Source organism: Bubalus kerabau, chromosome 16, assembly GCF_029407905.1.
Source record: "Bubalus kerabau isolate K-KA32 ecotype Philippines breed swamp buffalo chromosome 16, PCC_UOA_SB_1v2, whole genome shotgun sequence".
NCBI lineage: Eukaryota > Metazoa > Chordata > Mammalia > Artiodactyla > Bovidae > Bubalus > Bubalus kerabau.
The window spans coordinates 73,604,275-73,619,787 of record NC_073639.1 but is presented as its reverse complement, the minus strand read 5'-3'; the positions used below and the strand labels follow the sequence as shown (position 1 = coordinate 73,619,787).

The following is a 15,513-nucleotide window of genomic DNA, read 5'->3' as shown; positions in this document are numbered from 1 at the left end:
GCATGTGGGATCTAGTTCCCTGACCAGGGATGGAACCCAGGCCCCTTGTATTGGGAATGCCGAGTCTTAGCCACTGGACCACCAGGGAAGTCCTGACCCCCTCCTTGCTTTAAGCCTCTGGGTTTGGGGGTGGTCTGCTTTGGGGCTGCCTGATCCAGCAGGAAAGTGAGCTGAGGACCCAGCTCTAACTCCCTCTGTCAGGACAGTCAGAGCCCACTGTTACCAGAGTGTGACCGTGGAGGACGAGGTCAGATGACCCTGGAGAGGCAGAGCTGAGGCTGGTCCTGCGGGTGAACGGGCTGCACAGCTACAGGAGGAAGGGAAGGTGGAGAAGGAGGCTCCAGTGTGGAAAAGCAGGCGCCTGTCAGCAGCCTCTGTGGGCAACCTCAGGGTCTGCTCCTGATCTCCACCTGCCTCCTCTTAGGCTACTGCAAACACTCTGTGTGAGTAGAGGGCTCTGCAGCTGGTCATAGTGGTCTCGAGAATGGAGATGCGACCAAAGAGGTCCATCTTCCTGGACTTCGCGTCCCACGGTCCCTGGGGACAGAGCCACAGCTGGATCATGAGGATGACAGGCTGGCACGTTCGGTGAGTGACCGCGTTTTCCAAAAGGGTTTGGTTTCCACCTTCACATATGTGGTCAAGTGATCTTCGACAGGGGTGCCGAGACCACTCAATGGGGAAAGGACAGTTCTCGTCAACAAATTTGCTGTCATGTGCAGGCTCAGTCGTGTCCACCTCTCTGTGACCCCACGTACTGTAGCCCGCCAGGCTCCTCTGTCCATGGGATTCTCCAGGTGAGAATACTGGAGTGGGTTGCCATTTCCTCCTCCAGGAGATCTTTCCAACCTAGGGATCGAGCCTGCATCTCCTGCGGCTCCTGCCTTGCAGGGTGGATTCATTACCAGCACGCCACCTGGGAAGCCCGCTTCAACTAATGGTGCTGGAAACACTGGATACTGTATCCACACGCAAATAAGTGAAATCGGACCCTTAACTTACACCATACACAAAAATGAACTCAAACTGGTTTAAGGATCTAAGACAACTCTGGGTCCAGTGATCAAAGCAGTGCTGCTGAAAACACAGTCTCCAGATCAGGTCTGGTCCATGCCTGTCTGCCCCGCTCTCTTGGGATGTTCCCTCTGAGGGAAGCCACCCCGAGGGAAGCAGCCTGTCTGCTCTGAAGCCACTGTGCTGCAGCCCAAACCAGCCGTGTGGACAGAGCACAAGGAGGAGCTCTGAGACCCTTGGATTGAGAGAGAGGCTCGGCCAGCCTCTAGATGCTCCAGAACCTGCCATCCCAACCCCAGCCACCAGCTGACTGTGGCCCCACTCGAGGGCCCGAGCCAGAACTGTCCAACCAAGCCCTTTATGAATTCCCACCCAACAGAAAACTGTGGGCAATAATAAAAGCATTGTTGTTGTTTTAAGCCTCAGAGTTCCGTGGCAGTGGGATAACGGGTAAGCCTAGTGCACGTAGGCAGCTGACCTTGCCAACAGTTTCAGTGTTTAGCAAAGACCTGATGACAAATGATCCTGCTTAAAAAAAGGCAGGGGGGGGCCTGCTGTGGGGTCTCAGGCAGGGACTGACCCTGAAGACGGGCGAGGCAGGGTATCTCCTGAATGAAGGGAACTGGTGGGAACCGAGAGGGGACAAAGGACCCCGACCATCTCTTCATGGGGGAGGCTGCCCACCCGCAGGTCTCCCAAGTGGGGCCCAGAAGTATCTACACCAGGGGAATCTGGAGGGACGGCTTGTTTGGGTGGGGGACACAGCTTCTAACACTAAGAGGACAGGCTCCGGTGGTGGCATTCCAGAAAGTGTGGGGTTCAGATCTTAGCTCAGCCACCCACCAAGCGACACCAACGCAGTGCAACAAAGCCTGGCTTTGTCAGTTGTTAGCAGGACACAGGACAACCTTTCCCCCTGGGTTTGTCATCAAATGGGCTGACACGTGCATAAGCACTGTACACGCCACCGGTGACAGCCGCTCAGGCGTGCCCAACTCTCTGCGACCCCACGGACTATACAGTCCATGGAATTCTCCAGGCCAAAATACTGGAGTGGATAGCCTTTCCCTTCTCCAGGGGATCTTCCCAACCCAGGGATCGAACCTAGGTCTCCCACATTGCAGGCAGATTCTTTACCAGCTGAGCCACAGGGAAGCCCTATACACCACTAGTCACTGTTCAAATACAGTCATTAGTGGAATCTAAGATAGAACTGGGTAAAAATACAGGGTACTGTCTCCATCACAATTTTTGTGTCATGTGTTGAAGATTTCCTTGATGACTCAAAAACCTGAAATACAGCTAGAACAGCCTCTGCCCAGCTCACGAAGACATCGGGCAAACAGAACATTGAGGTTTGTACCTCTGCCTCCGTTCCTTTTAAAGATTCCTGCAAGTCAAAGCAGGCTGGTGTCGAGGCCGTTTCCTGTTTTCACATGACTCATCCCAGCACCTGCCAGCCTCCCCGTTGGAGTATAGTCAGAAATGGCTGACTCCAGGGCTGAGCCAAGACAAGTGCAAGAAGAGCCTGGAACATCTTTCCAAGCCAGACACGGGACGCTATCAGCACCATCAGGGTCCTTTCCAGAGGACTCCGGAACCAACCAAAGAGGCTGCACTAGGCAAAGAGAAGGCCGGATGAGATGAGTATCAGTAAGGACTACGCGGCAGCAGGTGGACACGGCATTTAGTCTGCCTTTCCTGTGTGAACTGTATCCTTGAGTAACCCAAGTAGATGAGGGTAAATTTCTCTTTATAGAAGCATTCCTGCGAATAAGTGAGGAAGAATGATAGAATTAGGCTAATCTAAGACTGACTGCTACCACCCGCTAACGTCAAAGACCAAGAAGTCACCAGACATCACGAGCTCCTGATGAACACGTCACCACCTGATCAAGTTTCCAGCTCCATCCGCCAAGCTAGAGAACCACAGAGGACACAGGAACATGTTAACCTACACCAAGAGGAGGCAACCAGCAAAACTAGAGAGACATCCTTTTTTTCTAACTTTTAAGAAATTGATTAATATATTTGGCAGCATCAGGTCTTAGTTACAGCGCTCTGGATACTCGCTGTGGCGTGCAGGGTTCTCTCTAGTTGTGGTGAGTGGGCCTCAGAGCACATGGGCTCAGTTTCCCAGTGGCTTGTGGGATCTTAGTTCCCCGAACAGGGATCAAACCCACATCCCCTGCATTGGAAGGCAGATTCTTAACCACTGGACCACCAGGGAAGTCCCACAGACATTCTATAGGCAGACCTTATTTAGGTCCCGATACAAACAAATGTATCAAAAAAACACTTAGGAAAAAAACTTTATGGCATTCGAGACCACTGAAACTTTGAACACTGACTTGATATTTGATGATAATAAGGAATTATTGCTAATTTTAATTGTAACAATGGTGCTGTGGATATGTTTTTTAAAAATCCTTATCCCTTAAAGATACTTAAATATTTACAGGTGATGTATGATATTTGAAGTTCACTTCAAAATGATGTGGGATAAGGGCACTCAGATGAAATAAGATTGGCCGGGAAGTTAATAATTGTTGAAACTAGAGAAATGGGTGAATGCAGGTCCATTTTACTCTTGTCTACTCTTACAGATGTTTTAAATTCTCTATAACAAAGAGTTTTAAATGTAAATGAATACAATGAGCTCTCAAATTCATCACATATCCTTGTCTTAGGATAAGCCTCTGAATAGGAGCTGAGAAGCTGGGCCATATGTAGCTTCTGTGAAAAAAAAATATATATATATATTTTTCACTGGCATTTGGGAATCTGCAAGACACTATGCCCAGCACCCCAGGAGACACCATAGAGAGAAGACACAGCCCCATGCTCTGGCGGGGAGGAGACGGGCCAACAGCCAGCTAACAGGAGTACACAGCCAAATGATACCACACAAAAGGGCCGTCAGAGGAACAATAGTTCTGCCAGCCCCACTCATCGCAGGGGGATCCAGGCAGGTTCAGGCTGCGATGACCTGGAATTCGGCTGCCTGGCTAGGCTACCTGCAGCAGTGGGGAGGGTTGCTCTTGCTGGGAGGTGGTAGGTACAGGGATCTGAAGGGAAGAGTGAAAGGCATGTGGCTGGCAGAAGGAGAATAAGGTCGGCTGGGCAGAAGAAGACTTGAAGACAGAGGAAGGAGGGTGGAGGGAGCTGACTGGGAAGGGCAGTGAGCGCTGAGTCCAGGGAAGCCACAAACTGTAAGTTATATTTAGGGAGACAACACCTACTGCCGCTTCAGAGGACAACACAGCCCGGCTCCGAGCCAGCTCAGCAAGGCCATCTGCCCTCTTTTTGGTTTAGGCAATGGCCCAGCAACGCAGATCAAAAGGTGTGCATCAAGGTCATTAAACTGGCATCCGACGCACAGAGCTGTGGCTGAACATGTGACAAGTGGCCAAGAGGGGTGAAGCTAAGTGATCGGAACTCTGAGAACTTTTAAAAGCGGAAACACGAGGGAAAAGAGTCGCTCGTAAAAGAAGAAAAGCACACAGTGCCCAGCGTGACCCTGAGACTCGATGACAGTTTGCTTCGTGTGTGCAATTACCAAGGGAACCTCTTAAAGCCACATCCGTGTGGGGACACCTGGTGTGTGACTCAACACACATTAAGCTGCCAATATCAATTTTAGTTCAGGGCATCGGTCATCATCTCCTCTCCGCATGTCACCATCCAGAGTTGTCGTCCAAGAAACAGGCCCATTTCCTCCATATTTTGTTCCCTCCTGGGATAAACAGATATTGATCTTGGTTTAAGGAACCTCACATCCTTTTCACAAGCCTGTCTTTCTTTATTGACATCTTTTGCCAACTGCATCCCAGAAGACTACAGGAGGTGTGAAAGCCACAGGCTTGAGTAGCCAGCCCCCTGGGAAGCCCCACAGCACTTTGCCTGAACCCGCTGGCCTCTCACTGACTGGCCAGGACGGATGCAGAGGCTGGCCAGGAACTTAATTACTGCTGAAACTGGAGACTGGGCCCCTCCTCCTCCACCCAGTGGTTCCACGATGCACGCGTGCTTGTCTCCCACGCTGCCTGTACATTGTCGGCCCTCAGTAAGTGATACAACCAAAGCTGCGGTACGTTCGCTGTCACCATGTTCCAGGTTGTGTGCTGGCTCTGATCTTGGATTAACAGACCCTCCCTGAAGAAGGTACAAGGCTTTGCAGCAGCTGAAGAACTCACACCAGACATCTCACCAAAGGTGTAAAAGGGAAGGTCCTGTAGAGGAAGGAGGTCCATGTGGCGAGTGTATCCTCGTCCTGGGCAAACCCAAGTCAGGCAAACCCAAGCCTGACAAATCCAAGAAGGGCCTTGGGGAAGGTCTAGTCAGAAAAGTGCCTGAGATGAGACGTCCCTGGTTGTCCAGTGGTTAGAATGCTGTGCTCCCAGTGCAGGGAGCCCAGGTTCGATCCCTGGTTGGGGAACTAAGATCCCACATGACACACGCAGCCTCCCCTGCCAAAAGATTTTTTTAATTAAAAAAAAAAAAGGAAGATGCCAGACTTGGCCACAGTGTCCCTTTGGCACAAAGCTGTCTGCAGAGGTGCCCACACAGCAACTCTATAAACTCCCAAAGGAGAAAGATGTGGTCCTTAGGTCAGTCTGGGGCCATTATGGATATTTCAAATGTGAGAAACCCACAGTAGGTGACTGCTAACACAGGGGATGGGACTGTTGAAAGAGATTCCTGGAGAGGACAGGGAAATATAGGGCCCTTGGGGCGGGCAGGTGGCGCCACACCAGGGCCCCTGTCCAGGGCAGAAGCTGGAGGCTGGGACACCAGCTCAGCAGAAGGCAGACCTGAGCCATGACGCAGCACCAGCAATGGGGAGGAGGGGTGGACGCGGGGAAGGAGACAGGCAGGGCTTGGCTGTTCCATTTGATGTAGGGTGAGGGCGGCAGGAAGCAGCATGACTCGGGTTTCCAGCTATTCAAAGAAAGGAAGGTCAGGAGGAGGAGCGGGTTGTGTGGGGAAATTATAATTTGTGTGACTACACCTCACTAAAAGATGCCTTCTCCTTGCAAGGAAAGCTATGACAAACCTAGACAACATATTAAAAAGCAGACATCACTTTGCCCACAAAGGTCTGTATGGTCAAAGCTATGGCTTTTCCCATAGTCATGTACGGATGTCAGTGTCAGACCGTAAAGAAGGCTGAGCATCAAATAATTGATGCTTTCAAATTGTGGTGCTGGAGAAGACTCTTGAGAGTCCCATGGACTGCAAGGAGATCAAACCAGTCAATCCTAAAGGAAATCATCCCTGAATATTCATTTGAAGGACTGTAACTGAAGCTGAAAATCCAGCTGAAGCTGGCTACCTGATATGAAGAGCCGACCCGCTAGAAAAGATCCTGGTGCTAGGAAAGTTGAAGGCAACAAGGGAAGGGAGCAGGAGAGGATGAGATGGTTAGACAGCATCACCAACTCAATGGACATGAGTCTGTGCAAACTCAGGGAGACAGTGGAGGACAGAGGAGCCTGGTGTGCTGAAGTCCATAGGGTCCCAACGTGTAGGACATGACTTAGCAACTGAACAAGACCTTGCTAAGAACACTGACGTGCCGTGTCTCCTCCAAAACATACTGCCAGTCCTCTTGGAGGCTCTTTGCAACACCTTCGTGCTAAACATTAAAGAAATGTGTACACATTTTCAACCCGTGCATTCCTTCCCAGCTTCCTTATGGTCTCATAATATAAAATACTGGATGATATTTCAAATTAAAGCTGAATCCAATATAATAAAGCCACCTTCTGGGGTGGATAACCCAGTGGCTTAACCTGAAGACTTGTACTTTCAACTTCATGTTTTCAGGGACATTTTGCAACTGGATGGTATTTTCTAGCTCCATCCTTTAAGCATCACCTAAACTGACATCATGGAGAAGGGAATGGCAACCCACTCCAGTATTCTTGCCTGGAGAATCCCATGGACAGGGGAGCCTAGCAGGCTACAGTCCATGGGTCACAAGAGTCGGACACAACTTGGTGACTAAACCACCACCAAACTGACATCAAAAAGACTGTCTCAGGGGATTAAGATAAGACTACGCTTTCACTGTGCAGTCACATATAAGACTCTGCTTTCTTTGATGAGGACAAGAGTTCAATCCCTGATGGGGAACTAAGAGCCCACAAAACTTGCAGCGCTGCAAAAAAAAAAAAAAAAAAAGGAGTCATAGCCACAAAAATGAATGGGCATGACTGTGTCCCAATAAAACTTTATTTTAAAAAAATACTAGGCCTCCCTGATGGCTCAATGGTAAAGAATCTGCCTGCCAATGCAAGAGACAGGGGTTAGATCCTTGATGCCAGAAGATCCCACACGTTGGCAGGTAACTAAGCCTGTGCACCACAACCACTGAGCCTGTGCCCTAGAGCCCATGCTCTGCAACAAGAGAAGTCTCCGCAATGCGAGCTGCGCGTCGCAGCTGCAGAGCAGCACCCGCTTACCACAAGGGCAGAAAAAGCGCAGGCAGCCACAAAGGCCCAGCACAGCCAAAAAATAAACAATAAAATTATATACACTGAGAAAAAAGCACTGTCTCCAGGAGAGCTTGCCTCTGAGATTTGGCCTCACCGGAGGAGTACTCAATCTATCCTACAGGCAAAAACGTCTTGGCCTCCACCCTAAAGTGGGCCCGATTCACCATGTGTTCAGTGGGCTTCCTCAGCTGGAGGACTTTGAAAACTTACTTTCAATTGACTGGAGCCTTCTTTCTTATAGACCCAGACTAATTTCCTTGGTCCCTTTCTCGATAACTGGCTTCGCTATTCCTACCCACAGATTAGCCTGAACAATAATAAATTAAAACCTTTTGGGTGGACTTCCCTGGTGGTCCTGTGGTTAAGAACTGGCCTTGCGATGCAGGGAATGCGGGATCAATCCCTGGTTGAGCAACCAAGTCCACTCACCACAATGGCTGAGTCCACGTGCTCTGGAGACCATGTGCTACAACCAGGAAGTCTGTGCACCAGTGAAAAATCCCACACGATGCAACGAAGATCCTGAATGCCACAACCAAGACCCGATGCAGCCAAACAAATATTTTTTTAAAGTTTTCATTTCATGATTTGCTTGAAATCATTTCCTGGGAAGCAAATGTCATTTCTAATGTTACCGAGCAGGCAACCTGTACAGAACAAAACAGACTTTTGTTTAATCAAATCAACTGTGTCATTAACGTGGATAAAGCTTATGTGTCAAACACTCTCACCATAAGGACTTGTTGAGGCTAATACTTTTTTTTAAAAGATTTCTTTTTTTTTCCATTTATTTTTTTAAATTTATTTTAATTGGAGCCCAATTACTTTACAATATTGTGGTGGGTTTTGCCATACATTGACATGAATCAGCCATGGGTGTACATGTGTTCCCCATCCTGACCCTCCCTTCCACCTCCCTCCCCATCCCATCCCTCAGGGTCATCCCAATGCACCAGCCTCGAGCACCCTGTCTCATGCATCGAACCTGGACTGGTGATCTATTTCACATATGATAATATACATGTTTCAATGCTATCCTCTCAAATCATCCCACCCTCGCCTTCTCCCAGAGTCCAAAAGTCTGTTCTTTACATCTGCTGTCTCGCATATAGGATCATCGTTACCATCTTTCTAAATTCCATATATATGAGTTAATATACTATATTGGTGTTTTTCTTTCTGACTTACTTAGCTCTGTATAATAGGCTCCAGTTTCATCCACCTCATTAGAACTGATTCAAATGTATTCTTTTTAATGGCTGAGTAATAGTCCATTGTGTATATGTACCACAGCTTTCTTAACCATTCGTCTGCTGATGGACAACTAGGTTGCTTCCATGTCCTGGCTATTATAAACAGTGCTGCGATGAACATTGGGGTACACGTGTCTCTTTCAATTCTGGTTTCCTTGGTGTGTATGCCCAACAGTGGGATTGCGGGGTTGTATGGCAGTTCTATTTCCAATTTTTTAAGGAATCTCCACACCGTTCTCCATAGTGGCTGTACTAGTTTGCACTCCCACCAACAGTGTAAGAGGGTTCCTTTTTCTCCTCACCCTCTCCAGCATTTATTGTTTGTAGACTTTCTGATGGCAGCCATTCTGACCGGTGTGAGATGGTACCTCACTGTGGTTTTGATTCGAATTTCTCTGATAATGAGTGATATTGAGCATCTTTTCGTGTGTTTGTTAAGGGCTAATGAGTTGGACTGTGAAGAAAGCTGAGTGCCGAAGAATTGATGCTTTTGAACTGTGGTGTTGGAGAAGACTCTTGAGAGTCCCTTGGACTTCAAGGAGATCCAACCAGTCCATTCTAAAGGAGATCAGCCCTGGGTGTTCTTTGGAAGGAATGATGCTAAGGCTGAAACTCCAGTACTTTGGCCACCTCATGCGAAGAGTTGATTCATTGGAAAAGACTCTGATGCTGGGAGGGATTGGGGGCACGAGGAGAAGGGGACGACAGAGGATGAGATGGTTGGATGGCATCACTGACTCAATGGACGTGAGTTTGAGTGAACTCCAGGAGATGGTGATGGACAGGGAGGCCTGGCGTGCTGCGATTCATGGGGTTGCAAAGAGTTGGACACAACTGAGTGACTGAACTGAACTGAATACCTTTGAAGAATGAAAGTCGCTCAGTCGAGTCCGACTCTTTACGAGCCGAATCTATACAGTCCAAGGAATTCTCCAGACCAGAATACTGGAGTGGGTAGCTGTTCCCTTCTCCAGGGGATCTTCCCAACCTGGGGATCAAACCCAGGTCTCCCGCATTGCGTGCAGATTCTTTACCAGCTGAGCCACCAGGGAAGCCCATACCTTTGAAAATTCTGCATTATTATTATGAATTCTTCCCTAATTTCAGGTAGTTACACATTCCCTGTGAGATGAGAACTTGGGATGAAAGTTTTTAAATGGGAACTAACAACCAAAAAAGAGCACAAAACCATATTTCCGTTATTGGTATTCAAATAGTCAAACAGATATGTGATTAAGTGTGCCGGGCAATAGAATAACCTTGCCTCCTGTATTTATATTCCTAACACATTGTTGGAAAGAAGTAAAAACCTGCCAACAATTACCCAGACCTCCCAGAAATGCTTTCAGTATGTGACAATATTTACAAAGAGCGTCTTGTTATTCCTGATAATACGAATGTTACTAAGTCCAGCTGTTGGCACTGTGTACTTTCTCCCTTGGAACAAACTTGACTTTGAGTGAGCTTTTCCAGCAGAATCTAGGACAGAAACACTCGAGGAAGCCACACTTAATGGAGAAGTTCTAATCCAACCCCCACCCCGCCCCCGATTTTCTATCAAAGTAAAAATAACGGGGACTGAAATGCAGGTCAAGACTATGATGCAATACTCATGTAATTGGCAAAGTCAACGCTGACAATACCAAGAGCTGCAAAGGACAGAGATCAGAGATCCACAAAAAGCTCTTATTTGTTCCCAGTGGGACTATAAACCGGCACAACTGCTCTGGAAAAGAGCTCGGCGTTCACAATCTCCACAACCCAGTGATCTCACCTGCAAGGACTCCCGCACGCATTCAAGTGTTTCTGTAATCACCCATCAAGAGGAGCAGGGCTTCCCAGGTGGCTCAGTGGTAAAGAATCCACCTCTAATGCAGGAGACACAAGAGATGTGGGAGCCCACTCCAGTATTCTTGCCTGGGAAATTCCACAGACAGAGGAGCCTGGCAGGCTACCATCCATGGGGCTGCAGACAGTCAGATGCTACTGAGCAGGCACGCGCTAACAAGAGGAACACACACAGGTAAAAGGTACACTTTCAACCTGGGCCGTCATAGAGCACCCAAAACTAGTCCCCCCAAATCATCTGTTGTACAAGATCCCTTTTCACACAGTTAAAAATGGTTGAGGGACTTCCCTGCTGCTCCAGCAGCTAAGACTCCATGCTCCCAATTGCAGGGGGCCCGGATTTGATCCCTGGTCAAGGAACTAGATCCCACATGCCGAAATTAATACCTTTGGCAACCAAATACATAAATATTTTAAAATAAAATAAAACAAGATTTTTTTAAATAAAATTAAAGTGGTTGAAATGAAAAACTTTTTTTTTTTAATTGCATATAGATGTGCGAGTGCTTAGTCACTCAGTCATGTCCAACTCTTTGCAACCCCACGGACTGCAGCCCACCAGGCTCCTCTGTCCATGGGATTTTCCCAGGCAAGAATACTGGAGTGGGTTGCCATTTCCTTCTCCAGCATATAGATGAGATAAAACTAAATTAAAAAAAAGAAAATGGATGTTGATCAGGCTTTGCAATGATAGTTATCCTGGAGAGAGGCAGGCTGGAGCATAGGATCAGGCAAGGAACACAAGAAATGTCCAAACCAGGCTTTGCTCAGTTTCAAAACAAACAAACAAAATTTACAGTTTTTCCAAAAGGGAAGCTACCAAGAGAAGAGGCTCCAGTTCCTTCCCCAGCAGCCATGTCACCCAGCACTAACGCTGACTCTACCAGGCCCCTAAGGAAAGATCATGAAAGAAATGGTAACTTTGGGGATTTCCCTGGTGGTCCAGTGTCTAGGACTCCATGCTCCCAGTGCAGGGGGCCTGGGTTCAAACCCTGGTCAGGGAACTTAGATCCCACATGCTGCAACTAAAGATTCTGCGTGCCACATTTAAAAAGAAAGAAAGGAGATCATGAAAAAAGAGTTATCTTAATCTGTGTGCAACTCACAAGCACCAGAATTTGCCTCTATTCCAGCCACACACACTTAAAGAGCCAAGGACCTGGGTGCAGACGGAGGCCTGGATAACCCACCCTGAGCTGTCAAGACTGTGAGCAGCAGGCCTGGAGGCTGCTCAGCCCTTGAGCCCAGCAGGCAGGACGGCCAGGCCTGGTCTGGAAGGCAGGATTCAGACCACAAGCAGGGACAGCAGAGTGGTATCAACACCTGAGGCCTTGGGAGGCCTGAGGAGAAGCAGACCAAAGCGTCTTCCAGAAGGCAGAACTGGAGTGCAGGGGAGAAGTGAGGCATGATTCCACTGGAGAAGGGCCTTTTCTGCACTCGGAGACTAACTCAGCTTCTGTGGCACTGGAGACACCACCTTCAGGCTGGGCACCTCGGCATACACCACCCCTGAAGCTCACTATTCAGCCTCAATTTCCCTTCCTGTAAAATGGGACTGAGAACATCTTCGTGGTGGCCTCACATGGGGCTAAAGGAGGGAGAAAGCTGTATAAACGTCAGGGATCATTCATCCCGCCCAAGCGACTGGAGCAACAACTTGGCCCACCTTGAAATCTAGAAACGTCCACGAATCAAACTACAGAGCTGGACTGTGCAAACACACACACAAGAAAACTTGTTCCCACCCCTTCCTCTCCCCTAAACCAGTATTTGTCCCCACAATCTAATCAGCAAACAAGGAGAATTTTTCTTCACGACCCAGAGAATCTAGACATTTCAAGTTACCTTGAAAGGCCAACTGTCTATACATAGTTATTCATATCCAAAAAAAAAGGGACATTTTTGTTCTACTGATTAAAGCAAAACAAAAACACATGAGGTCAGGTTTTCCACTACAACTAGGGCTTCCTGCCACGATGGGACCCTAGACTCATAAACATTACATTGACCCCGACTACTGACTCTTAGTAGTACCTGGGAAGATACAAATAACTCAGAAATGCTGAACTCAAGTTTGAACTGGCATCAGTCCTCACATCTGGGACAGGCACAGACTTTGGAGCGCAAAGGGCCCAGGTCAGACTCTCTCTCCACTGCCTACCTGGTCCGGTGGCTCTGGACAAGACACGTCCCTCTGGTAAACCTCAGGACTCCTCATCTGTACAAGAAGACAATCCCGGAACCCACCTCACAGTGTGATTTCGGGGATGAAATAAATGAACATTTATTCATGTGTGGCCCACAGTTGACATGTCCTATGCGTTACGTCCCTTGCCTGTAAGAAGACAGGGCGACACTTCTTTATAGCAAATCACTGATGGCCTCTGTCACTGCATGCGCACGTGACTGTTTACACGCCAGACAGGGTAGGGAAATGGGATAAAAACATCATTTGGAAAAGGATCTCATTTTGCTCAGTCGCCTAGCTCTGAGAACACTCTGTCCTGTGATGTGTACGGTGCAGCCGAGAGGGCCGAGGGGTACCACACCACCACAAGAGACAGTCGCGTGAGAAACAGGTCAGCTTTCCCCCCTGCCGGGAATTAAAGACAGCGATTCGATCCCCACTTTGAGGGGGAACCATCGCTTAAGGTCAGTCCCAAATAATCAAGGGCGTCACAGATTCAACTATCCTCTAGAAATCGTGTTCCAAAAAGGCTAGGAAGGACCACATGAATGCTCCAGTGGGTAACCTGAAGAGACTGCCCAGCTGAGTAAAGTGAGCAGAGTGACCTGAGTCTCAGAAAGGCAGGGCTCTCCTGTTTGCAGTGACAATGGAGCCGCGCTTCTTAGACTGTGGTCCTGAGCAACATCACCTGGGAACTTGTTAGAAAAGCTGACTCTCGGGGCCCCTCCTAGACGCCCTGCAGCAGAACCTCAGCAGGATGGCAGAGCAATGTTTCAACAAGCCCTTCAGCGAATCCCAATGCTTGCTCAGGTTTGAGAATCTATTATGGTAAAGAGTGATCTACGATCTCAAAGTTTAAACCACCTGTCCCCAGGAAACATGCCAAGGCAGCCTTCAGGATCTTTCCCCCTTTCAATCCGTTTCAGTGGAATACAGTGTTAGGTATCCCACCACTAGACTTCAATTTTGAGCCCCATGCTGCTTCAGGAATAAGAAAGGCCACGGTGGGACACTTCCTGATTCTCTATTGAATGTCAAGATGGGCTCCTGAAGTGTCTGAGGAGGCTGAGTCTGCTGTGCCCCCAGGCCAAGGTTGGCAAATAGCAGACTCTAGGGAAAGGGGGAAGCAGTCTGACTCACTGAGGAGGGAGCAGGAGCCTTTCCCACATGCGGGTCCTAAGGGCTGAACAAGGTTACTGCCCCCTCAGCTCCTAATGCAGTAATTTTAGCTCAACTAGAAAGCTCTTGTTTCAAGGATGTGGGGGGGTTCCGACTCTGGATAGCTGCCCCAGGTCCCACAGCCACCAGGGCCAGAGGGGTCCCCAGGCCCCAGATCACTCCCTCACTCCAACCTCCCTGCTCACTCGCCAGACCCAAGCTTTCCAAAGGTTGTGTCCACAGGGGACTCCCCTGCCAGCGTTGAAGGTTGGCCAGAGGCATTATTTCTCCTGCTAGAGTGCCTGTTCCCAAACATCCTGGGCCAGTGGCCACACCCTCCAACCCTGGATGCCCTCCGTCACCATGATGGCAGCATCTCCACCCTTCAAACTCAGCCCCTACCCTGACACCTCCATACCTGTAGTAGGACAGGAGGCCATTGCTGAGCACGAACCAGCGGCGCTGGTAGCCCTTCAGGTAGTTGGTCCACTTGAGAAGCCAGCCCTTGAAGTTGTCCAGAGGAAGTGAGACCATGGGGACAACGCCCGGCGAGCTGCTCCGGGGCACTGCCATCCCAAGGTGTGTCTTCACCTGCCCCGGGCGCGGGTCCTTTGATGCCGGCAACAACCCTGACTCAGGTTTGATCAGGGGCACGCTCCCCACTGCTGGCCCCAGCGCCGGCACCTGCTCAAAGGGGGCCTTGGTGGGGGTCCCAGGCCCCGGGTTTGAGCCCCACTCTTCCCGGGGCCCTGACGCGGTCCCCAGCGCCGGCAACAATTCCAGTTCCTGTCTGAACCCTGGCCTGGGCTCAGACATCTTCTTGGGCTCGGGCTCCGATCCTGGCGCCCGCTCAGAAACTGGTTCCGACACCTGTTCAGACACCAGCTCCCGCTGAGGCTGGGGCACCGGCTGAAGCTGAGGCTTGGGCTCCGGTCCGGAGCCGGGCGTGGGAGCGTTCATGCTCGGCGCCGCCGTGTGGCAGGACAGGCAGGGGACAACCGTGAAGAGCGACGACAGCCCGCGGGAGCGGCCGCCGCAGCCGCCGCCTCGGCACAGAGCGGCCGCTTTCCCCATGGAGCCCGCCGACCCGAGCGCGGCCGAGCCGGGGGGAGGGGGGACGCGGGAGGCGGAGGCCTGGGGCGGGGCCGGGGGCGCCGTCACGAGCGCGCGGCGGGGGCGCGCGCGGGTCCCTCCGCGGCCCGTGCGCCCCGCGGCGCCCGCACCAGCGCTCGTGGTCCTCGCGGCGCGCAGCCGGCTGGACTTGAACCCCCGTCCTTTCCTTGAGTCGCCAGCTCCCGGCTCCCGGACTGGTCCTCGGAAGGCGCTCAGGAAACACTTGTGGGACGAGAGCTCGGGGACCGGGCGACACAGAAGAGCCGGCGCGCTTCGGATCACCAACCCTGCCTGTGCCCCAACCCGTGCCAGGCGCTAGGGGAACAATGATGAATGCGGAGCCCGCCGGCTCCCATCGCAGCTCTGTCCGCGGCCCCGCACCGGCTCTCCCCGCCTCCGACCCGGGGTGGGGTCGGGGACGGGGCGGGGGTTCGCTCCA

The 15,513-nt window shown here is 50.4% G+C and overlaps 1 protein-coding gene across 1 annotated transcript in view; it reads right to left on the bottom strand.

Moving 5' to 3' along the window:
- OSBP2 (oxysterol binding protein 2) overlaps window positions 1–15,061 on the bottom strand; it is a 124,372-nt gene extending 109,311 nt beyond the window's left edge. Inside the window, exon 1 of the mRNA XM_055549700.1 lies at window positions 14,380–15,061. Within this exon, the coding sequence (XP_055405675.1) occupies window positions 14,380–15,035 (656 nt within the window). The 5' untranslated portion in view covers window positions 15,036–15,061. The remainder of the gene's footprint in view (window positions 1–14,379) is intronic.
- Between the last annotated feature and the right edge of the window lie 452 nt (window positions 15,062–15,513).